The sequence below is a fragment of the Capsicum annuum genome, chromosome 6, assembly GCF_002878395.1.
Source record: "Capsicum annuum cultivar UCD-10X-F1 chromosome 6, UCD10Xv1.1, whole genome shotgun sequence".
Taxonomy (NCBI): domain Eukaryota; kingdom Viridiplantae; phylum Streptophyta; class Magnoliopsida; order Solanales; family Solanaceae; genus Capsicum; species Capsicum annuum.
Genome location: NC_061116.1, coordinates 170,033,271 through 170,059,845, shown reverse-complemented (window position 1 = coordinate 170,059,845; position 26,575 = coordinate 170,033,271). Strand labels below are relative to the sequence as shown.

Below are 26,575 nucleotides of genomic sequence, written 5' to 3'. Positions count from 1 at the left end.
AATTTAGGACGGATAATTTGAGACGGAGGAAGTATTTTCTTTACGTTTGAATTTAGTTTAATCAAAATTGAGTAGGTTCTTACCAACAATTTTTGAACTCCTACGCAAATATTTATGGATTCCTAAATGTTTTTTTCTCTTTCTTACAGTCACCTAACCTAAATCTATGATCACTTGAACAGTTGATCTCTACTAACTGTACCTATCTAAACCTTCGATGCCAACAGGCCAATAAACCATTGTGATTTTCTCTTTTGCTTTTAAATTTAAAATTTTGACAATCAGAAACATATTTTCAAAACAAAGGTAGTTGATGCTGGAGCAGAAAAACAGTTAAGATTCACATAAGTTGTTGCTTTGAGGCTAGTAAAGATGACGTCAAAGAGAAAAATCCTCACTATCCTGCGATCAATTTTATGAGCCATCATGGACTTATTATTGGAGATGCATACTTAATTGATTTTGGGTTGTAAATCTTAAGTTTGAGTTTGATTTTTAAGACATTTTAAGGTAAATATATCATGTACAGGTTGAGCAATCCAAAAATTGAATCTTGGTATCGAGCAACAAAATTTTTAAAACTAAAACTAAAAAAATAAGAAGCAGATAAACCAAACGCAACCTTCGTGGAGATTCAGAGAGACGTAATATAAAAGACAGTAAAAAATATCGTTGAGAGCATTTGATTTCAGGGGTCATTTTTCTGAGTCACACTTATGGAGCATAAAGGCGCATACTAAAAACAAATATCTGCAACAGAGGACACCCACCTTTCCCCACGATGGGGATGGATCATAGTATGTTATAGCTTGTTTGGATTGCTTATTTTTCAAAATAATCATTTATTTTGAGAAAAAAATATTTTTTTTAAAAAGAAATGTGTTTGATAAACTTGTAAAAGTGCTTTTAAAAATAAGCAGATGCAGTTTTTCTATTTCTGGGAAGAAGTAGAAAATTTCTGCTTCACAAAAAAAAAAAACAGAAGAAGAAGCAGAAAATTATTTAGAAGCAGAAAATTATTTTCTTATGATAAAAATATCCCTATCACACACGCACATATATATATATACCTTATTAATTAATTAACATATCTTACAAGTTTGATTAACGTTTGCTTTTTAAAATTTTACATTTCATACTTACGTCATAATTCTTTATGATTTATATATTGTTATTTTATTTTCACTCATTTTTTAAAAATAAATTTAAAAATATCATTGATGATGATGACTAAAGAATATATAAATTATTTTATTATTATTAATGATAACAATTGACAGATGAATCACGTTACAAGATTGTATTTTGACATCACATATAAATTTTTTCTCGAATATTTAATTTTAAATAAATAATTTATGAAAAGTGACATATTTGTTAAAATATAGTGTGTATATATATGAATATGATGACTGTTTATTCTTAGTAAATTTTGACACTGTAAAAATATATTAAAAAAAGATAACAAATAATAGATAAAATTTTATTTTAAATATTTGTCATCAGGTAGTATACATATATGAATTTGGTTACTTAGTTTTACTATTGAAACGGTAAAAACATATCCAAAAGAAAAGGTAACAAATAACAAATATTATCTCGTTTAGATTTTGTAAGCATGAATATAGTGTTTGCTGACTTTTAATAATTTAATTTATGAAATAACTTTTGTATTCATTTTTGTTTGATGTTTTAAGTAATATTTAAATTATTTAAGTAATATATCACCATTTTTTTTTTAAAATGTATTTATGTATGTAAATATTGATTGGAAATTTTAGACTACATAGTTTTTAATTAAATAAAAAAAATTTAATTAAAAATATTAACATAGATATTTAAAATAAATTTTCTCTATAAATTGATTTTAATAATAAAGGTTATTGATAGATGTCCTTTTTGGTCATTTGTCTCAAAAAAATATTTCTTGAAAAAGATTATCTAAACATAATTTGATTATCAAAAACACTTTTCGAATAAATTTATCAAATACAAATTATTTTTTTTTGTTAAATCACTTTTTTGAAAAGCCATTTAATAAAAATACTTCTCAAATAAGTAGTTTTGCAACAACAATTTCAAACGGACCCTTAGTAGTAGTACAATCAAATAAGCAATTTGTAAGCGTACAACTACAACTGCGCATAAAATATGTTATATGCTGCCGGAAAGGTGTCCTATTCAATAGTTCAACAATTGTATTCACGTGTAATCAATTTCCGTGAGTACAAAGGGAGATGATCAGAGTTGGTAAAATATGTAAACCAAATTATTCTGAGGAGCACAAATGAGGTTCAACGATCAAAACCTATGGCGTATTGTAATACGATAATGAACATATCATATTCAAAAAAACTCAGAGCGCAAAGCCCCAAATTTCATCTTCAAGCTTCAATAAAATCCCCAAACCCAATTTCAGCATAAATTGCTCTAAAAAGTCTCTTTTCTTTTGATAAGGTAAATTTCTTTAAAATCTCCGCAAACATCTAAAGGTTGCACCTTTTAGATGAATGTGTTTTGATAATGTTTGGACGAATAGACATGAATTTTCAGAAAAGGTTGCACCTTTTAGATGAACCTTTGCCACTTTTCAGAAGAGGCATCTTGTGGCTATAAAAACCTGGTTTCATCCACAGGTTTGTATACGAAATTTTTCAAATTAAAAACTCTCTTCTTGTCTCAAAAATATTCTGTGTGATCACTCAAAATGTTCTGTGAGTTCGAAGATATTCCAACCGTTTGAGGTAGCGCTATTGTTGGTCTGGCTAGCTATTTTATCCTGGGAGGAAAAATTCCACAACCTCGGGTACAGTGAGGGGGATTATTTCCTTAAGGAAAATTCGTGAATTCGGATGACTTGGCCTATTCAATTTTTGTTTCATCTTTATTTTTCTGAAAAATAAATATACCTCTTGGAAATGTCATTTTGATCTTGTGTTAAAGGTATTTGATACTTCATTGTGTTCTTGTTTATACTTGAACTCGAGTTAAAGTTGTTATTGTAATAGACAGATTCTGCATATCCGACTTTATTGTGGGAAATAACACTTGTTACTTAACAATGACTACTATTCTTGTTATTGATTTTTCAAAACTTGATGGAGAGGAGAGAGCCACACTTTGGCTCAGATTTCTAAAGGTTGTGAAGAATGGGGATTTTTTCAGGTATTTTAATTTTTTTTGCAACACATTTTTATTGTAAAAATTCATGCCTGGATCAAAATTCAAAATATGGGTGTTTCTATAATTTAAGTTCTTTTTATTGGTTTTCACTAGGATGTATATGGTCGGGTTGGTTCAAATTTTTTATATATCAAACCAAATTATTTGTGTCTGATTTTTAATCTTAGAAATCAAACCAAACTAATAAACTTCGAGGTATTTTTTATTTTTTTTGGGTTTTTTAAACTTTTTCGGGTTTTTTACGATAAAGTCTTTATATAAATATATTATCAATTTGTACTTCAAATATTTCTTAATCCTTGTAAGGCACAACTATCTTTAGGTATTTCTTAACAAAATAACACAAATTATGAAATGAATAATGACAATAAACACTCCAGCAACAACAAAATAAAATTGTATAAACAAATATTTCATATTAATAAGTTATGATAAAAAAAATCATAATTTAAAAATATTAAGTCATGCTAAAATAAGTCTAGTAAGTATTAATTGCATGAGTCATGACCAAATATTAAATAGAAAATAAATTTAGGTTATGTATTTATGTAAAGTTAAAGAATAGCTATACAATATTAGTGCATGTCATTCTTAAACCTCATTTGTTTACACTTAATGGAGATCTAAATAGGTCTTAATCATTCAGATCTAAAATTAAGTCTTAATTATTAAGAGTTATTCTTGTGTTGGATAATAATCACCACCACTATCCATAATCATCAGTCATCATCACTAACCACCTCTGCCACCATCACCATTCTCAACCACCACCTAGCCACCAACCACCACCACAACTACCACCTCCACCATCACAACCACCATTCACAATCATAATTGCTACTAACCACTATTTTCAACCGCTACCATATCTACCATCTCCATTATTTTAATTATATCCGTCGTTATCACCACCGTCAATGTCAATGCCAATGCCAACACCACCAACATCAACACCATCATCAACCACTATCGGGCCAATCCCAACACTAACCAACTCATCAATCACAACCAGAGCCATCGCTAACTACCACTACACATCATCATCATCCACACATTTTTTGGTCACCACCACCGTTATCGGTGTCTCCACCTCTAGCATCGCTTCAACCACCATCATCGCTACGATATATCTCCGATAATAATCATCTCCATTATCACAACTAACAGCATCTCCAACTACCACCAACACATCATCAACAATCATGTATTCATTTTTTAAGTTATCACAATCAACACCTCCAACTACCAACATCAACTAACTTCACATCACTACAACCACCACTACCAATCACCACCATCATAACAGTCATTACAATACCGAACACCTCTACCATCACAACTATCACCACCAACATTACTAATTACTAACATAAATCATTACCACCACTGCCGCCATAACAAACCATCTCCATTATCACTAACAAATATAAATATTTTTTTCAATCAAATAATAATATTATTGTATTAAATTAAATATTTTTCTAATATATAACTATTTTTTATTTGAATTACATTTTTATTATATATGCAAATAAATAAATTTTGCATATTCAACTATTGAAAAATATATAGTCTTAACCATTCAGTTTTCAGATCTGAAGACAATATCTTAATCATTCATATATGCATTGAGATTCAGACGTCTGAATCTCAATAAAAACAAATGCAACCTTAGTGTTTGATTGAATATTTTTGTTAGCATTAGTATTGATCTAGATTTTATTTGAGATCTATATTGAATCATTCAAAATTTTAAGTTTAAACTTAAAATAATATGTTGAAAGATAAAAAAATGAAAAGGTTTAAGAAAGATTTATAAATTACATCACAATAATATTTTTATATATTCAATATTTTAAAATGATATAAACATAATATCGGGTTGGTTTGATGCGATTTGACTTTTTTTTGTAGCTAAAACCAAACCAATTCAATTATAATCAAATGGTTTTTTCAATACCAAACCAAAGCAAACCAAATCCCTAGTCAAATTTATTTTTCAATTAACTCAATTTACAATTTAATTCAATTTGAAGTTCGATTTCGTTCAGCCTAGTTGTCACCCGAGAGTCAAAATGAAATAAAGGGGTCATCATATACTGGTGCATGTACATACAAGTGAAATGAAAGTTTCTTGATGTCTGTCTTCCCACAACTCGACAATGCAGTAACAATATTGATAACACCTCAATTAGTGGCGCGGAACTTGAATTTTCATCATACGCTTCAAATATAAAAAAATAAACACATATAATTAATAATTTTAACTATATATATAAAGTATAATTTTTCACAAAAGAGAATTTGAATGAATCTTTCAAACTTAATTACCCCGCTTTGCCCGACCTCACACATGACAGTGAGACCTAAAAACTAATATTTGATAGTTTAAAAGAATGTTCCTACATCTTTTTTTTTTTTCAAATTTTTCATCTTCTCAAGTCTAGATAAAAGAAGAGAATTGTATTAGGTTGAAAGTTCGCATAAAAACTACTGTAAATTTTAGGAAAAATATTATATCACGGATACTTGTTGAGATATTTCTCCAAAGCTTGAGGTCAGACACTGTCCTCAAGATATTTTATCCGGTATAGGTGTATCCAGGGACGGAGCTATACTTAATTTAGGGATTCATCCGAACCTCCTTTGACGGAAAATTGTACTATATATACATAGTTAAAATTATTTTTTATGTATATATAGTAGATGTCGAACCCCCTTCGGTTAGTTCGTATGTTCACTTGTGACAAAATCAAAAAACATAGACACACGAACTAGCCGAAGGGGATTCAACATCAATTATATATACATAAAAAAGAATTTTCACTATATAGAAATAGTATAATTTTTCATCGAAGGGGGCTCGGATGAACCCCCTAATCACAAGGTGACTCCGCCACTGGGTGTATCGTCCGGGATTTAACAAGCTATTCTAGTATTAACTAGAATTCAGAAACTGAAAGAAATTCAACAAGAATAAAAATCCAACACTCAAGAAAATAGGAAAGAAAAAATTTGTTTGTATCATTTTACTCGACACAAAAGAGGGACAACCAGTATATATTCATGTGAGAAAATCAAATGCCAAAATGATATGTAATTGCTGAATTATTACTACCGTTACTAAGAAATACAAGTTAGTTATTATTGAATGAGAAAGATTGAAGGGTCAAAATGTAGTAACTCAAAATGATTTATGTTACATTTTTATTGGTGATTTAAAGTGAAAAATGTGCAAACAAGTATTTGAAGTTTACTAATTTAAATTGGAGAATATTCTGGAATGCAACTTCAAGCATTGAATTCCAAAAAATTATACTAACAATTCTATGTTCAAACATGATTTCAAAAAAAAATAAAAATGAAGACTATCCGTGGTCAATCGGGCCCCTATACTTCCCCCCATTTTGCATGATATCTTAAAATGTTTTTAAAAAGTAAAACAATGACAATATGGTCACCAAACTTTTTTGGTCACATTAAAGTACTGAACTTTAATTTACTCTCTATAACAGTAAACATTAAAATCACTTTGATTGCAAGTTTATTCAATGTGACAAAATAATTTTTCTTTTATATTCAGGTAAATATGTGCATGACAAAATTTATCTGATTTTATAAAATAATAGAAAAACAATGAAAGAATATAGATCAGAGGTGAAGAAGCTAGCAGAGAAAGTGATGGTAGTAATGGATGAAAACTTAGTTTTAACAAAAGGTGACATCAAGAAAGCCTTCAATGAAGGGGACAATAATATTATTAATGGTGCATTTTTTGGGACAAAAGTGAGTCATTACCCACCATGTCCACATCCAGAAAAGGTGAATGGTCTAAGAGCTCACACTGATGCTGGTGGTGTCATTTTGCTCTTTCAAGATGATCAAGTTGATGGACTTCAAATCCTTAAAGATGGCCAATGGATCGATGTTCTACCTCTTCCCAATGCCATTGTTATCAACACAGGTGATCATCATCATGTCACTTAACTAGAAATAATGATTTAGCTAGTCTAAGTTTTCAAAAATCTAATGCTTCATTTATTTCATATGTACTTGGAAGGTTTGACATAATAGATGTATCATTAATCTCTATATTGAGATATGAATTTCATCAACGTATAATTTCACTAATATATATTGTCATCATTCAACCTGTTTGATCCATCCTAGGATCTTACCTTTAATTAATCAGAATGACAATTTACATATGTACTAACCATGATAGTTATATCAGGATTGAGAATCTAATAAAATATATTTAACAATTTAGATAATATATTTTCGATCTCTACTTGATCATGCCCAATACATATAAAATACACTAGCACGAGAAGTTAAAGTTTTATCATTTTTGCAAGCAAGACAGGATTATCTTAGCTCTGTGCTACATCATTCCTTTTAAAGTATGATTCAACTTTTATGCCCAATAACAAAAAGGCACACATATAAAGCAGCCAAATACAATACTATTAAAGTATCAAACTTATTAACTACCTATAATACCCTTGACCAGCGAGCAGGCATGACGACCAAGACCTACTTGCTTGATCACACTTATATATAGTACTAGATAATTAAGGGTCCTTTTATGGACCCAATATTACAACTTTAAATATATTTAATTAATTTTTTAAAAATAATTATTAATTATTTTAATCAAACACAATAGAAATTGATAATAGTGATCACATTTTATACTTTTATTTTATAAAACCTATAAATTACAACTGAATTACCTACTTAACCTTAAAATATAATATGCCCTAATGCTTTTTTTAACTTTAGGCCTAATGTATTCTCTTGAATTAAACAACTATTTTTAATGTTTTTCTTCTTTTGACTTTATTTGAAACTATACAAGAAAATAAATTAAAATTATAAATGTCAATATATTAAAAATTTATTTGATTTAACGATAATTTTTTTGACATAATTATTTGATAATTAAAAAAATAAATATCTTGAGATAGGTTAACAATTATAAATTTTAGCCCACTAAATTACAAGTAAAAAAAAATTAAATTACTGCATTATATATTCTTAAGATATGATTTACATAATTAATTCCACATATTTTTTATAAATTTACTTGTAGAATTTCATGCGTGACAGTATTTGTTGGGCTAAAAATTAATAATATGTAGAAAGTTGGAACATTGGAAATAGTGGCGGAGTTATTATTTTCACTTAGAATTTTTGAGATATAAAAAAGTAAATATACAAAGCAATAAAAAAATTCAACATCTACCATATAAAAATAAAAAATACTTTTAGTTCTATATAAACAATCTAATATTTTGTGGAAGAGTCGAATGAACACAACAACCTTATTTAACTCCCCCTTAATTGAAAATACATATGATTGCAAGAGATGCTATCTTTGTATAAGTTTAAATTTATTTGAAATAATACTTTGGACATAATATAGTTGAATAAGTTGACATTTAAAATAACAAAAATTGTTATTAGCCACACAACGACCCACAAATGGAGATGACTATAATTGAACCATCTAGCTATAAAATTACATTAATACCCTTGGTCGTCCCCTAACTCATATATAATATATAGTAGAAATAGAAACTAGCAGGAGAAGTTAAAGCTTTACCATTTTTGCAATCAAGACAAATTATCTTAGTTCTTGTGCTACATCATTCTAATGACTTTTTAAAGTTTTCATCTACAATTGTGAACAATAACAACTTAATCTTCGGTAGACAAATATAAATTCTATATACCAAATTGTCTGCTATATAAATTGAGGACACATATATGACACGATGATCTATTTGTATAACACTTTGGTAGATTGAATAACGAAAACAAACAATTGTGCCACAAAGAATGCTATGACTAAATGATTAGTACAGCATATTATAAAAGTAACTTCCTAAATTAGCCTATGTTAGATTCAACATCAATTAAGCTCATTCCATATCTTTGTATACACATGCAGGTGACCAAATTGAAGTGCTTAGCAATGGGAAATACAAGAGTGTTTGGCACGGTGTTTTGTCAAAACCAGATGGGAATAGGAGATCCACTGCTTCCATTCTATAATCCTTCATTGAAAGCCACCATTTCTCCAGCACCAGAGCTACTTGTGGATATTATTAAGGAAAAAGAAGTGAAATTAACTAGTAGTATTAATCATCCAACTTTTGTGTTTGGGAATTACATGAATGTTTATAATGAGCAAAAGTTCCTTCCTAAAGAACCAAGGTTCCAAGCTGTGGGTGCATTATGAAGTCAACGACCGATTAGGATTTTCACTAAGGGGTTCGGAAAATGAAAAATGAACTAGTACATCTAGGGCTATACTAGGGCTTGAATTTGAAATCTCAAAGTGAATTTCAAATTCCATAAACCACTGAACCAATCTCTAGTGTTGTGTTTAGACAATTTAAGACCTCTGTATACACACAAGACAAAAAGATTACCTTATATGTACAATGTAACTTTTTTGAAGAGGGGGTCGGGTGAACACCCTCTCGCCCCCTAATTAGTCTAATAATTATGGTTACCTCCTTTACCAGTTTTAGATTAATTTTCACATTTGTTATTTTTTTTGAGATTAAGATTTTCAACCAAGGGATTCTCAATTTGGTAAAATATAAATTTCCAAACGAAACTCCTCTGCTTCTACGTCAAAATAGAAGCTATTTTTTCTAGTTTCTTCCCCACAACAGCAAAACCAACTTATACTAATACTTAACATCTTTTTTCCCCTAAAAGGTTTGGCCCAAACGCCATAGTTCTCCAAGATAACCACTTCTAGTTTCCTGAAGCTGGGCCAAACAAGCTACAAGAGCGAAGAAGATGATTGTGAGTCAGTGAACTCGAAGAATCCACACTAGCTGGAGTTACCATAGACATCAAGAGAAAGACTGGTAGTGTGTGTTTTGTGAAGTATTTGTTAGCTCAAGGTAAAACAAGCGCTCAAGGCATAACAAGTTTGATGTCAAAAAATGGAAACCAAAAACAGAGAGTGATAAAAAGCCTACCACATTTAATCAGGTAAACTTCCACACTCTTGAGGAAGTTACATCGTTAAGGATCATGACCAAGAAGAAGAAATATCTCAGCCAGATGTACAAAGATTGGAACTTTATAATTACCCTGTGAAAAATAGCACTGTACAAATTTCTTGCTTTGAAAAATAAGGTATAACCTAACTGCATATATGATATATCACAGCCAGTTAGTAAAATATAACCGTATAGACTCTTGCTATAGTAATTCTTTTGCCCTTACCTATATGAATGTACACTAATTTACATGAACGAGAGGGGGATATCTTCAGAGTGCTTTCTGGTCTAGTCTTTCGTTCCAATTTAGACAACGAACCAAGCTATGAAACCAATCACCTGTCTGATCAGACTTGTTAACTGTAGGTAGTGGATGCTCGCTCATATATATGCGAACAGAATCTCCTCTAGAGAGTTGTTGCCTTCTCTTCCCATCAAAAGAAACCCAAGCATTGCTACGTGCATCCTCTGGTATCTATTCATATGCAAGCAAGAAAAAGAAAAACTTATAAGATTCATAGAATGATGAAATGAGAAGGACAATGGAGAAGCAACTGTAATAGACAATTAAAGGCTTTAAGCTTCCCACAAGTGACGTCTCACTGTGAACGCTGCTATACTTAACAATGTCATGACGTGGATATCAAATGATGGTATGGTCAGTTTGGTCATGTATTATTAAGGAACTAACACATTTAGTTCTGATCTAAAATAGTGCTTTTTATGATTTTGCTTTACAACCGTGGTGTCCAGCAGAGGCAGAGCCAAAGCCAGAATTTCTGCTTAGGGGGTTCAAAATCTGAAGAAAAACTCACCTAAGGGGGTTCAACATCTACAATATATACATAAAAATCATTTTAACTTGTATTCATGATATAATTTTCCATCGAAGGGGGCCGTCCGGCCCCCCTTTACTAGGCTAGCTCCGCCTTTGGTGTCCAGGCCACCTTGCCTGCACCTCTATTAATTCCACAGGATAACTGCCATCTCTCACCAAATACAGGTACCGGTTAACTCTATCCACCAAGGTGCTCGTGATGAATATGTACTTCCATAATAATGATAATAATGATAACTGCTCTACAAAAATTGAACATAAATATCTTTGTTAACTATTGAAACGATTGAAGCTTCCGTTAGTATTTGGAATGTTATAGTTGCAGAAAGTGCTCCACATATTGGAATCAGAGTACTGATTCTACAACTGCATGCTTCAGAATAATGAAGTAATATTCCTATCAAGGAACTCTAGATTAGGTATTTCATTGATGGCAATTTTCTCTTTCCATGCTGTTTAGTCCAGAGTGTTGATCACGGGGCGCTCAACTACCTACGTATATCTCCTAAAGAAAATCATACTATCATGCTGAATGTGTTTCCTTAAACAAGTTTCAGCAAACAGGATGCTGGTGTGAGAAAAACACAGTATATTCACTAAGATGGGTAGTAGTATACTAGTATCCTATATTCATTGTTATCAAATTGGTGGAATTCCATTTGCTCAAGAAATTAGATGCAGCAACCAGCAAGCCTTTGCTAAAAGAAGCGACAAGAGAGCATGAAATTTTGGGTGGTAATAAGACATTTGCCACTCACTCCATCTCCCATGTCTCCCCATCTGTAACGACTCTAAGCTTCACATCTTTTTCTCCTTTTTCAATGCTAACACTACAAAACCTACCTCAAAACAAACAAAACACAAAAACACTATATATATGTCTAATGCTATGTTCCAAAAGTCTCTCTACATTGGGAACTGGGGCAAAGACAATACACATAAAACACAGAACATTAAGATTTTTTCAGACAATAAGAGTGAAATTGAAGACTTGTTTTTATCATGCTTTACTTGAGCTGATGTTCAATCAAAAACAGCCTCTCCACCTTCACAAGATAGGGGTAAAGCTGCGTACACACCACCTCACCAGATCCCACTTGTGGGTAACACCGGGTATGTTGTTGTAAGATCGATGAGAAAATTGGTATTTCCTCAGAAAAAATGAAATAAGATCCACATGGATTCTTGTGAAAAAAGAAGAAATCAATAATGGTAAAGAAATATTTCAGATAAACTAAGATTTGTATGACCCTCTAGTACCGCAAAATTGTTGGGCTAACTAGGCCTAGTTGGGTTATCTCACTGGCATAACTAGTGGTCCTCTGCTATTGTCACCATTAGTATACATTTTTGCAAACACCAACCTTTACTTAATAGGGAAAATCCAAAAAGGAGAACGAGAACAGCTGACTACTTCTAAAAGTCAGACCGAGTACAGATAATATGATTGAAATGTGCTGCACATACTCTACATGCTTGCAGGTCTGATTAATACTTCTTTCCATAGCTGCTTCAATCAATGTTAAGTCTGCTATGCTCACATCTTCTACAAAAGCAGCTCTAATGCCTTTCACTGAACTTGCTAGACTAAATGGGCCTTGGTAGCATCTTCAATAATGAAAATGCTACTATGTGAAGGTTTCCATCATTAAACACGTATGTTCTCGCTTCTATCTAAAAATTACAAGTTAAATAATTGATTTTTCATCAGTGTAGCCCAACAAAGAGAGCTCGGTTACCAAATTATTGTCTAATTCACATGATTTATGGAACTAAGTTACGTCATCCCACACTAAGCTTATGAGGAGTTGGACCATAGAAGATTTCCCAATAGTTCTCATTCACTAAGGGGCGCCAAGAAATACAATCTTAGAACTGAGTCCATTCTGATTAAACCTTAGATGTGACGCCGAGGAGATTCTGGAAGTGAAACCGAGCACTATTCGCTAGAAAGCCTTCTCAGCTTAGTTATTATTTCGAAAGTTTCTTATTCCGTCTTTTCCTGCCTTCAAAGCAGTACTCATCCCTTACTAATAACAGTGTCGAGCGAACAAACCCGTTTTGAACCAGACTAGCCATATTTCTACTCAAAGTTAAAACATCTGTAGACCTTGCTCACAGAAACAAGCCAACAACCATACTACGTAAAGAAAATGTTTGCAAGTTAAATGCACCTTTTTTAAATCTGTCGTGTTTGAGCCAGCTTGTGCACCTTGACTAGTTCCATAGGGCACCTGATACCTCCCACTACCACAGGTACCAGTTAACACTATCCACCAACACTTGGTTATGTGAAGAAATCACCTAGTATTTTAGTATTTTAGTCTCTATTAGGAATGGAACCTGAGACCTCATGGGTCTTAAACCACTTCATTGACTACTAGGCCACACTCTTAGTGTGCTAGTTAACAACACCTTATGAAGATAGGAACAATTTTAGCTGATTAATAGCTTAGGTTTAAGAGTTGCTTGTTCACAGGTGAAACACCTAAGGAACGCACGAACAAACTGGAGACTCGATCTATATGGCTCTCAAGAGCATTTAATTAAACTCTCTGTTCTATACTTAGCAACATCGGTCTCCAGATCTAGCCTAAATGACTTTGAGGAAAAAGAATCTATCCATATACAAAAAATAACGATGTTTTTATGTAATTACAACATACAATGTCCTAGAATGAAATTTAGCAACCTGTGTCCTCACCTATATTGCAAGACTTTTGAACTAATGCTAAATTTAACAGGATGTGCTTCTGAATTAATGATAAATTTCACAGGATGTACATTGAACCTAAGGATGTAGCCTAACGGTCGATGAAGTAGCTTGAGGATCATGAGATCTCAACTTTAAATTCCAGCGGTGGCAAAACACTAGGTGATTTTTTCACATCGTCCAAGTCTTGGTGGACAAAGTAGTACCTGTATTGGTGGGTGGGAGGAGGTAGGTAGTGGCAGACCAAAGGTTTTATTCAAGAGGGAACAATTACAAAATGTAATAAATACTTACTCGCACCAAATGTTTACACCAAATTATAAAGAATCACTGTATTTAAGTGATTCAATGAGGTTGAAAATGCATTTTAACAAACAATGGTTAAAGTGCTAGAAGTCTATGCAAACACATGCCATGCATCTATTGGTTTAGTGTAAATACTGCATGCAGATAAGTTCTTACCATAATATATAATCGACCATACAGAGATTACCATGTACAACAAAGTGAATTTTGTAAGTTGCTTCTTCATTTTTGTAATGTCGTTAAAAAAAAAAAATGGCGCTATCAGGTGCTGTCCTTTTTCTTGAAATAAAAACTAGTTGAAAGAAACAACACCATTTTTTAATTATGTTCCATTAAACTCTGTATATAACTCTAACAATTTTTAACCAACTATAACACTGGATATTTTCATTTGACGTCTTCAATTTTAAATTTTCATAATTTACTTTATGGTAATTAATTAGTAACAAAATCAATCTAGCAAATTGAAACACCATAAACATAATAAAAAACAAAATAATCAAACAATTTACTAAAACTATAAAAAAGTAAAATTATAAAACTGTCCTCACTGTCATGTACCCAAAAAAATAGAAAAAGAACACAACTATATAACACGTAAATAAACTAAAATAAACAGTAAATACACAAATTTACAGACAGTATAGAATAGAATAACGTAAATTATTAAAACAATTAAAAGCAACTTTAATATGTGTCAAATAATGAATTTAGAAGGAAAATGAGCTAACGGCTTTAAAATATTGTTAAGTTGAATTAAGTCAACACAAAAATAAAAAACAAAGTTAGAAAACTAAAATAATACGCACAATGTGGCAGATCAGGCAAACCTTGCACTTCATTTGTTCCTTTAGTTGCGTTCCCTTGTTCTAATTCTATAGTACTAAGTACTAAATAACGTGTCCGGCCCTTAGTTTCGCATACACTAGAAGTCTAGAACTCAAACTTACATCCTCCTATCCGAGATGTTGACCTCGCATGACCATTGTGCTTCCATTAATTATCTTGTCAAGCAGATTCATTTAATGTTATATATCTATTTTGGTATTATTTACATATATGTATTATTTACATATATAAATACCAAACATTTCCGATGAAGCGGATTCACTTGTACCCACTTGCGATCATTTGAGTCTGCCCTGGCAGTAGATACTCCGTGAGATTAGTCATAATGCATGCGAGCTGGGACAATCACCAGGTTATCAAAAACAAAACTTAACAGGATGTATCCCCCAAAATAATTTGATCCTTACTTTCCCTGTTTTAACCTTCTTACTTTGTGTCCACATTAGAACTCTGTATTTGTCTTTCATTCCAAGAGAGAACCATTCTGAAAAAAATATTTTATACTAGGCTGCCTGGTAAATGATATTTAATTTTTTTACAGGGAAATTTATTTTCAGATATCACTTAGTTATTAATATATAAAGAAAAAAGCCAAGACATCCAAGCTGATATACAAGAACTGCATATTTTTCTTATTTCCAGACATTACACCATTGTATACAAATCCATGAAGTTGAGGGCTGCCCAGGGAAATTAGAAGCACATTGAACATGGATAGAATGAATTATCCCTCTTTTAGACTGGAGTGCATCAAAGAACTCATTTGACGTGGATAGAAACTTGTATAGAAACTACACTTTTGATGTCCTGTGACATTTCTTCCAATGTACAATGGGGTTAACCCTCTTTTGATGCCTACTTTTGTGAGCTTACTAGAAAGCCTACTTGTTCCATAGCACGGAGCATGTTCCATACTAAGCAGGTACAGGTAGGCTATCCTCTTCTGTCTTGTGCATTTTGTTTATAACAAGAAGGCATCCATTCTCAATAGAGTTTGATGGTTGATTAAAAAAGACAATTAACAGCACTAAAGAAGGATAAAGCTCTTATTCTTCTCCCATTTTAGTTGGGAAATACTGACAACTGTATAAAGTCTTTAATTCGGAAATAAGAGGCATTAGCACAAACTAGTTATTTTTTTGATAAGTAAACTAGAGCGAGATTCTTTTCCAATAATAATTAAATATATATTGAGACAAGTCACCTTTAGTTCTAGTCTTGCAGAATCTGGAAGTATGACAGGTCTAAACGAGAGAGAATGTGGACAGATTGGTGTAAAGAGCATGCATGGAACATTGGGATGCACCTGCATGACAAAAATTTCCCTGTCAAATAATGTTCACACATTCACTGGGTGAAGGCAAAATAATTAATAACTGTTGGCAGGATGAAGGATGGTTTCAAAGAGGCAGATTTCATCACCAATAAGATCAGCAGCAAGTCAGTATGATTTTCAAAATTTCCCTTCACGAGTAGAACCTTAAGAACATTGTGTGTCACAGTCAAGTTTAAGTTGCAAAGCCATCTTGTGACAAAATTGCAACTTCAAGTTTTTGTTATTAGAAAAAGAATAGCTACATACAATGTTTAAAAAAATGAAAGCAGGTTCAGATATATAACGGTAACTCAATATGACAAAGCTCAGTTATTACAGACTTTACCAAAATTGCTGCTTTTGATGCCTAATAGAAATTCCTAGTCCAAGTAGACAATGAAATTGTTTGATATAACTATTGCCTCTTTCGAATCATTTACCATAAAAGGTGACATAGCTATTCATCTCTATACTTTAATATATGCCAGGAGTTATTAACCCAACTTTGTCAATAATTGTTAAAAGTCATACTTACAAACTGGATATATTTTACAACAAAGTGCACGGTGCTTTCGCTATTTTTTGATTGTTAGGGTTTAACTTTTAATTTGGTCTATAGATTCTAATGCAGTATTATCTTGGGACATTTCATAACATATATTCATAAGTGATATGTCTCAGAAGTACCATGGAACCCCCAGCAGCTGTTGAGTAAGCTGTGCTTCCGGTTGGAGTGGCCACAATGACCCCATCACCTTGCACCTGCCAAATAATATAAGGCAGTGTGACGAGACTATTCTTTAATCTCTTGCACATTAATTCAGCAGCGCACTTGTTGGAATCACTTTTTTCTCTAGAAGAAACATGATCTACAATACTAAAATAGAATTCCTCTTTAAATCCTTTGACAGGTCCAATTGACAGTTAAGAATATAAACAGCACCTTGGTTATGAGGCGTTCATGTTCATAACACTCTATTTTGGACAGGTATGGATTAGAACCACGATCAACTACAACTTCATTTAGGACATCAAACACCTTTCCAGGCATTGCTTTCCCGCTACGGAATATCTCACATCGGAGACGCATCCTTAGAGTTATATACACACCATCTAGAGTGTTGTTTCCATGGATCACTTGTCTAAGATCCTTCTTATAATCTTCAAACTGTACGAATTGATGACAAGAAGCAAGAGATGAGTATTTATAGATAATAAGGACAAAAGCTTAACATTTAAGTTGAGAGGCATACTGGATGGGAAGTGAGAAATCCAAGGGATCCTAGGTTAAATGAGATGACGGGCGGGACAGCACCTCGAAATATATTTGATGCATGGAGTATCACACCATCTCCTCCTAAACATGCAACAAAGTCGACCCTCTCGTGAAGATCGCTGCATTTGGTACAACATCAGGCAAGGTTATACCTCGCTGTGAAGTAATGAGCACAGAGAGAAAAATGAAAAGGACAATGCTAAAAGCACATACAGTTATGAGTCATCCCACCTGGTATCTTGACTATAGAAGGTCTGAACAAACCCAAAGCCTGGGATTCTTGCAAAAATATCATGCACCTCCGGTTCAACAAGAACAGTCATCTTCTCTTGGGAATACAAAAAAGAAGCAACCTTAAGGGAGAAGAGAAATGGAAAAAGGAGAGAGAGTGTTAAGAGCTTCTGATTGTTAAGAGAGAGTTAAAACTATTTTGAAAGAGAACTTTTACGCACATCGTTTCCAGCTTATAAGAAAGTAGACATGATATAATATAAAAATTTTGCAGTTATAAGACTTCAATTTACCAAACTGATTCGCAAGATTTTCAAAATGAAACGGGCAGATGGAACTCATAACAGGCTAGATAGTAACTTGAGATTCATATTGATGAAAAGATCTCTGCATTCTGCCAGTTGACCAAGTAAAATGACGCATTTAAAGTATGCTAGTAGGAGGGGAAGGAAAGTCAGAGGTAAAGACAATCCAAGTCAAGAAGAGAAAACTAAATGATCACATTTTCTTTTCCTTCAGTTGGTAGATGGATGGTGATTTAATGACATACACAGACCGACAATTACATACACTTGCAATAACTCAAAATCAGTTCAGATGTTTGGTTAGCTTTTGCAACATACTAACAAAATCACAGAGACAGATATGGCAACAATTTTTCGGTAACACAGTCGATCCTACTTTGTATTTGTACCAGCCACAACATATTCTGACCAAAGCCTCTGGTATGATGAGTACCTTAAGATGCTTGATTATGTTTACTTCATTCAGACACAGTAATCTCCATACTTGTTCTATAGCTACATAGATTACCCTCCTAATCAATCAACCAAGAGTGAATCAAATGTGATTACCCATATTTGCATATACCCCCCTGTAGGCATTTGTTTTATAAGATCACTTCCCCAATGGGAACAAGAATAAAATGTTACCACTCTCATATCTGGAGCTGATTAATTTTTTTCTTCTTTTTTTGAGGGAAAATTCATGTCAGAGCTGATCTAATGTCCTCAATGCAATCCAAAACCAAAATGAATCCAATGAATATGCAGATATGCAATTCCTCATGAACTTTATGCAATTCTTCCTCTCAAATTATTCACAATTTGATTTTTTTTAAAAAAAAAGTACGAGCAACACAATTGTATTTACTAACTTCAATTACTCTCAATTTGAACTTTCTTAAAAGGTTTTGAACATTTCCACATCGGTTCCCATAAAAAGGATTAAGGCAAACATAGAAAATGAAGCAAATACAAAGGAAAAGAATTAGTAGTAATATCAGATCTTGCCTTGTCCATGGTGCTTAAGACCCTACGTGGCCTTGTTGTGGCATATGTTTATTGCAGATACATACTAAGCTTTCGCATACGCAACAGTAATGATGGCATTTAGGCATTTATTTACTTTCATCTAGTTTAGTAGAAGATGGAAATTCTTTTATGTCTTTCTAGGACATGGAAAATTTCATGCATAAATTTTTTTTTTGATAATCGTGGTGTCCGGGCTAGCTTTCGCGCACCTTGACTAAATCTACGGGATACTTGCCACCTCCCACCAATAACAAATATCAGATAACTCTGTCCACCAAGACTAGGATGGATGGGAAGAATCACCTAGTATTTTTTTGTCTCTGCTGGAATTTGAGCTTGTGACCTCAGGTTCTTAACCCACTTCATAGTCCACTAGGCCACACCTTTGGGTAAATTATCTTTTAGCAAAAGTGGAAACCATATAAGAAATACTTGAAAAATGTTTTCAACACGTACGAGAAGAACTAGATTTCCTCCCTTTTGTATTTCATGATAGAGAGATCTTTTTCCTCTTTTCCTTGGTTAATGGTACTAATTTGGATACTTGCACTAAGATCTACGCTATCTTCTTTATCAATGATAAACATATGTTCACTTAAATCGTTCCTCATAACTTGAAAGAAGTGAAGAATGAAGAGATGTGCCCAACATCAGTAGCAAATGAAAATTACAGGGTAAAAATTCAACTAAATTAATGAGAACTGTGCAGAGAACCTCTTTAGCTTCTTCCATGAGTTCGCGTCCCAGCTTCTTCAACAACAATACAGTCTTTGGTGTGGATTTCCACAAAAGCATCTGCTGCTGAGTACTAGGATGAGTGAAGGCCAAGGAAGATTCTGTTACCTTTTCTCTGGTGCACGAATGCCCATCAGTGCGAACCAAGAACATCTCTGCCTTCCTTCTTGACTGCACTCTTACGACACCAGTGGCAGAAGCACACATATTTCCTTCAATCTGCTCCAAGTTATCTTCAAGTGAAGGTGTGGCGACCACGATATTTCTACTCTCCGCAGTAGTGACTCTAGAGGCAGCGATACCTTCTAACTTATTTCTTGCATCAACAATACCAGAATTTTTTATCGAGGTTTGCACTTTACCGATGCCGCTTCCATTCAAAATTGGAGTCACAGACCCATTATGAGAAGCATACATCTCTGTATTCGAAGCGGAAGTTGAAGGGTTAGTAATCAAGTGTTTATCAGAAGATGAACCATTTACATCTTCTGATTCCATCATTCTGGTCTCATTGTATATGCTTGTGGTTTCATTTCCTTTAAGTACTCTCTTGTAGTTATATTTTGAAGCAGAAAGCACCTCCAATCTTTTCCTTTCATAAGTAAAATATGCTGCTGGTGAAACCTTCCTACTTTTGAAATACGTGGACATGTGTTTTCTGGAGAAGACATTAGAGGGAGGCAGCTGATTCTTGAGTGGGTTCACATTGATGCAGGATGCTACTCCATCATTGGATGCAAGCACTGTGCTTTCCGGATTGGATGAAACAATTTCATCACCTGCATTCTTGCCTAGATCCGTAGCTTCAGAAATGTGTTTGATATCTTCCGCAGCAGAATTTATGTCATCTGATCCCGTAGGCAGTGACCCATCTTGATTATCAGAGGCAGAGTTGACTTCGTCATTAAAGCTTTTACCATCTTCGGAGCTAGGTGACATAAATGTTTCTTCAATTCCTCTAGCATCACGTGATGAGTTCTCAGTCGTGTCCGCAACATTATATGTGCTGGCTACAACATGTGGTGTGTAGCGAGTAATGTATTTCCTCCATCTAGAGACCATAGCTGATGTCCTTTTAATTCCTTCTTTACTATGGAGATATATGGGTTTTTTGTTTAAATCAGAGACCAATGCTGCAAACTTTTCAACCTGCTCTACTGAAGGTGATACACCAACTTCTACAGGTAGTTTAATTAATTCAATATCCCCAGACAATATGGCTTCATCTAGCACTTTCTCATAGAAGATGTCTTTTACAGCCTCAGCTCTGAGATCTACAATGGTTTTGAACCCTCTCTCCAACAGCCATCTGAGACCTTCATCAGTTACCTGGCCACCTATCCAGAAAGCAACCTCAGAAGTTGCAGACTCTGTCTCTTCTTTTGATGTTGACAAGTAAACAGGATTAAAGTTAGCAAACAGTGCATGGCTGGGGTTCTTTTCACCACGAGGAAATCCAGAATCATAACATACATTCTTCAGTCTTTGAAGTTTTTGCCACACAACAATGCTGCGAGGATCATCAGGTGTCAAATAGTTTTCAAGAGCAACATGCAAGCTCTCACAGTACCTCTTCATTTCACCTCTGAAAATAGCAAGTGGAGGAAGCGTATCATCCATCATATGCACATCAACATCTTGAAATAAGTTCATAATCGACGATCTCCCAGAAATTACTTCCTCCCTTCCTTTGTTTAGAAGACATACCATGCATCCTAGAACAGAAACCAGTTTATCTTCCAGGATTGGTTTATCATCTGACGGTACATCATATGAGACATTACATTCTCCAGTCAGTGGATTGCATAGGGTGTCCATTAATGAATTATGAAGTTGTTCAGCAGAACGGAAGATTCTACAGTAAGCCTCTATCTCTGCAATATCCCCAGGAAGGGGGCCAATCCGAGGAAACTGTGAAGTATCACTTGCCTATACAATTTGAAATTTAGTGGGAAAAAACACATCAGGCAATAAGAAAAGGCTGATAATTAGAATCTCAGTTTTCTTTTCCATGATGGTGGTGTCCGCGCAAGACAGATACTTAGATACTAATGAAGTAGAAATTTGACTAGAAAAAAATGTTCCGGACCGATTAAAAGATCTATGTGAAAACAAAATGTAGAACTTTAATAGTGAGGATGTCTAATATAATCAATGAACAGAAGTGAAAAAGAAGGAATACTATGCAGTTGAAAGGTCAAGTGAAGACTGAAGATGATGGTTACTTAAGAGACAAATATTCATTCAACAAAGAGTCATGGTATTTTGAATTGTTTGTTGAAAAGGATAAACTCATGGGAAAACTCCGAAATTATTTCAATATGCATTTGACATATAAGAGCTAATTGAGTAGCCATGTTTCTCTCTTTCCAGCTAGGATTGGAAATCCTGTATTTTACATATCCATACATAAAAGTCCTTAGGCTTCTAGAAATAGTACAAGAAGTACTCCAAATCATTGCTATTTTACTCAGACTTGTTCTACAAAAAGCCAAGCCATTCTGAATTGTTTTTTGACACTGACATAAACAATAGAAGATGCATCTGTCAACTTGGATGGTAGAATTCTGTTCTTGCATTTGGATCATCGTGATTAAAGGTTGAGTCTTTAATAGTCCAGGAGCAAATTAATGATAGTATCTTGTACCTGAATGAAGCTCATTTATTTATAGTAATGAGGAAGAGGATTGAAACAAGACAGCTGATACAAGAAACGTACAACAACAAACCCAGTGTATTCCCACCTAGTGGGGTCTGGGGGGGTAAGATGTACGCAGTCCATACCTCTACCTCTAAAGAAGTAGAAAGATAGATAGTTTACACCCTACAAGAAACGTCCTAACTACAATAAAGATAGATAGTTTACACCCTCATCACTAACCCATTTTAAGCAAGATCCCCTATGAAATTGATTTCATATGGTCCTCAACTAATATCTATTGCTACTAAAATTTCAATTTGTTTGTCCGACTTTCCTTTTCATTCCATTTCAAAACAAACGTTTCTTTCCTTTTAGGCAACTTTAAGTTCAACTTCCATGTGACATGTATAAGACCATAAAATCAAAATACATTTTGATACATTTTACATATCTTTAATTTAAGACCAGATGATTCTAAATTTCTTTTTTTACTTTCTTGAACTCTAGGCTAAGTTAAAATAGGACAATCAAATTGAAATAGAGTGAGTATATATTGAAATTAAGAAAAAAATTGCGATTTTCTAAGATAATAACCATTAGTTGAGTAGATGCATTCTTATTACAACCTTATATTGTTTTACAGTGATTGTACAGGTTCTTTACTGATAAAAAAGGGAAGAAAATGCTTACCAGAGAATCCAAGCCAATGTTGACTGAGAAAGCATTGGTTAGTTCAGCAGTAACAACAAACTTAAGACGACGATACCCATATGACAATTTCCCATTCACACAAGAAATCTTTGGATGATTAAAGTGGTAAAACTGAAGATGGAGGATTCCTGTACGACCCATTTGGAAGTGGCAGGGACAATAACCAAAACAGGTTGCCATACCACTTACCACCATCAACAAGTAATGTATATCTATACTATGATTAATCAGTATAATGGATCAAGAACCATCAATTTTTGTTTCAAATTAAAAAAAAAAAAATCACAACTATGAAGCTGATTTTTTTATATATAGAATATGGATGTGAATGTATGAAAATAGGGGAATTTTGTGTGGAAGTGGAAAATAATTGTGTGGATAATATGGAAGGAATAATGGGACAAATTAGAATTGCGGAAATCAGCGGTGGGTTTGAGATAGTTCGAATTTTGGGACATCATTGTTTGCGTCTCTCTGTTGCCTAACTTTTGTTTTGCTGTTTTTTTGAGTATGTGATGTACATAAATCGAGACTTTGGTCAAATGTGAAAGGATTTTTCATTCATAATAAATTCCCCCCCTCAAAGCCCTTTTCTTTATATGAATAACGAAAAAGAATCAAAAATATTCTTAAACTATCTGAAATGTATTAAAAATATCTCTCATTAGTTTTTTGGTTTAAAAATGCATCTCTATTAAATATTTAGCTCAAAAATATTCTTTTCCTTATGCCACCTATGTAAAAAAGCCACATGGCTATGCCACGTCACCATCCACATAAAATTTTATTTTTTAGAAAAGGATCAAAAGTATCCCTGAACTATTTGAAATGGGTTAAAAATACCCCTCGTTAGTTTTTTGGCTCAAAAATACCTATCCGTTAAATATTGGCTCAAAAATACCGCCCTTAACGAAATTCTATCAAGCATGCCACCTAAATAAAAAAAGTCACGTGGATATGCCACATCACCATCCACATGTAAAATGTTATTTTTTTAATGAGAAAATGGTCTATTACCCCCCAACCTTTAGTTGAAATCTCAACTACACACTCAACCTTTAAAGGTGACCTATTACCCCTGAACTATTTTAAAATGAAATTATTACCCCCAACACTGACATGGCAAGAAAGTGTGTTTCACTCTCTTTTAAAGAGAGTGAGAATGAAAATAATTTATTAAAAATTTATTTTTAATATTTCTTTAAATAAATATATATAATTTTAATTATTTTTTTCTTTCTTTTCTTCAATGACATCCATGAACTCATCAATGACATTTTATTTTTTCTTCTTCTTCTTCAATTTTTCTTCTTCTTCTTCTTCTTCAATGGCATCCAAGAACTCATTAATGGCATTTCTTCTTCTTCCATTCTTCTTCTTCAATTTTTCTTGTTCTTCTTTAATGTCATCCAAGAACTCATTAATGACATTTCTTCTTCTTCCATTTTTCTTCTTCTTCTTCTTCTTCTTCTTCTTCAATGGCATCCAAGAACTCATTAATGACATTTCTTCTTCTTCCATTCTTGTTCTTCTTCTTCTTCTTCTTCTTCTTCAATAGCATCCAAGAACTCATCAATGGCATTTCTTCTTCAATGACATCCAAGAACTCGAATTACGTGAGACTGTTGAATCAATTTAGATTGGGAAATTCGAATTAATTTCTGTGTTAGAATCATTCAGTAGCTCCCCAAAAATTGATTGACGTTGAGAATGTTGAAATTCATCAAAAAAAATAAAGTTGCCAAAATTTTGAATTTTTCGGCGCCGTTACTGTCCAACGACGTTTCACCATTGAAACTGCACCATTGAAGGCAGCGACATTTTGTGAAATCAAATATTTTTTTGGACATTAATTGTTGATTTGATTTTGATAAGATTACCTATCGTGTGAATTCCATATGATTCATTATGCCATTAAAGAATAAGAAGAAGAAGAAGAAGGCATATGATGTGGAATTAAATTTTTATAATAAAAAAAAGTAATATGATGTGGAATTGCGTGGCATGACACGTGGCAACGCATGCATCACATCCACATTCCAAATGATTGGTTGTCAGTTTTCGAGGGATAATAATTCCACTTTAAAATAGTTCAGGGGTAATAATTTCATTTTAAAATAGTTCAGGGGAGTAATAGGTCACCTTTAAAGGTTGAGTGTGTAGTTGAGATTTCGACTAAAGGTTGGGGGGTAATAGACCATTTTCTCCTTTTTAATTATATGACATTCCTTTCTTCTTTATTTTTATTTTTATTTTTTTGCAAAGCAGTTTTATCGATCTAAAAAAAAATATGATAAGCAAAATTAAAAATTTCTAAAAATATTTAAATAAAATAAAATAAATCAATATTTTTACTGGATTTAGTTTAATGTTTTTGAGATTTCTTGACATTGGGAAGGTACTAAATAAATTTTGTTAAAGAAGTACAAGTTATTCAATTTTTATCATTATATGATAAACTTTTCACTTAGATTATTAAAGAAAATTATATCCATATTTTTCTAATGATTAAAATATATTAAATGTCATTTACTTTTTTGAAAGTGAAATTTTTAAAAATTCTAAGAATACTTGATGATTAAACATAAAATTAGAAAAACTATCAACATTCATTGAGTTCACAAAAAATAAATCAACATCACTGAATATAATTTTTTTATTTAATTCCTTCATCAAGAAGAAAAGAACGCCATATAATTAAAAAATAAATTTTTATATGTGGATGGTGACGTGGCATAGCCACATGGCTTTTTTTACCTAAATGGCATGCTTGGTGGAATTCCGTTAAGGGGAGGGGTATTTTTGAGTCAAATATTTAACGGAGGGATATTTTTGAGCCAAAAACTAACAAGAGGTATTTTTGATCCATTTCAGATAGTTCAGGGGTATTTTTGATCCTTTTCTGAAAAATAAAATTTTACATGTGATTGGTGACGTGTCATAGCCACGTGGATTTTTTTACCTAGGTGACATACTTGGTGGAATTCCGTTAAGGAGAGGGTATTTTTTAACTAAATATTTAATGGATGGATATTTTTGAGCCATAAAACTAACGAGGGATATTTTTAATCCATTTCAGATAGTTCAGGATATTTTTGACTCTTTTCCGTATGAATAATAAATAAATGAGCATTCAAAACTCATTTGAACCGTCAATTTTCTACTTTCCCTTTTTGAAAGTTCATTTATAAAAATCAAAGGCATAATATATAAATATGACCCTAAACTTGACACCAAATTATAACATTGACCTTAAACTTTGATAGTGTACAAATAGGACCTTTAACTATTCAAAACCTGAACAAATATGACTTTCGATTTTGCAACCTCCATGCGTGTAACTCACTTGCGCCTACGTGGGTATGTAATCCAATCATATGGTGTCACGTCATTAAAAGGGCTGACATGGAGAGAGTTTTGTCTTTCAATTAAAACG

At 32.9% G+C, this 26,575-nt stretch overlaps 1 protein-coding gene and 1 pseudogene across 2 annotated transcripts; one reads left to right on the top strand and one right to left on the bottom strand.

Annotated features, from left to right (window-relative positions):
- Positions 1–3,061: 3,061 nt before the first annotated feature.
- Positions 3,062–9,431, top strand: LOC107874079 (annotated as a pseudogene).
- An 842-nt stretch (positions 9,432–10,273) lies between these two features.
- On the bottom strand, positions 10,274–23,651 carry LOC107873017 (NAD kinase 2, chloroplastic). Of its 2 annotated transcripts, none has more exons than XM_047414961.1 (8): positions 23,119–23,651; positions 19,767–21,716; positions 17,740–17,831; positions 17,486–17,627; positions 17,176–17,400; positions 16,920–16,994; positions 16,122–16,223; positions 10,274–10,686 (listed from the first exon to the last, which is right to left on the bottom strand). In XM_047414961.1, the coding sequence occupies exons 1-8, from the start codon at positions 23,332–23,334 to the stop codon at positions 10,483–10,485; spliced, it is 3,006 nt and encodes a 1,001-aa protein (XP_047270917.1). In that variant the 5' UTR covers positions 23,335–23,651; the 3' UTR covers positions 10,274–10,482. The 2 variants fall into 2 exon arrangements, with proteins under 2 accessions (XP_047270917.1, XP_016575194.2); XM_016719708.2 differs by having other exon boundaries at positions 17,740–17,861; positions 23,119–23,648.
- Between the last annotated feature and the right edge of the window lie 2,924 nt (positions 23,652–26,575).

Excerpts from the sequence above, each read along its gene's own strand:
- LOC107873017 (XM_016719708.2), bottom strand. The coding sequence starts at position 23,334 with ATGGTGGTAAGTGGTATGGCAACCTGTTTTGGTTATTGTCCCTGCCAC. Across the intron at positions 21,717-23,118 it reads ACATTGGCTTGGATTCTCTG|GCAAGTGATACTTCACAGTT; the intron begins GTAAGCATTTTC and ends CAAATTGTATAG. Across the intron at positions 17,401-17,485 it reads GATTTCTCACTTCCCATCCA|TTTGAAGATTATAAGAAGGA; the intron begins GTATGCCTCTCA and ends CAATTCGTACAG.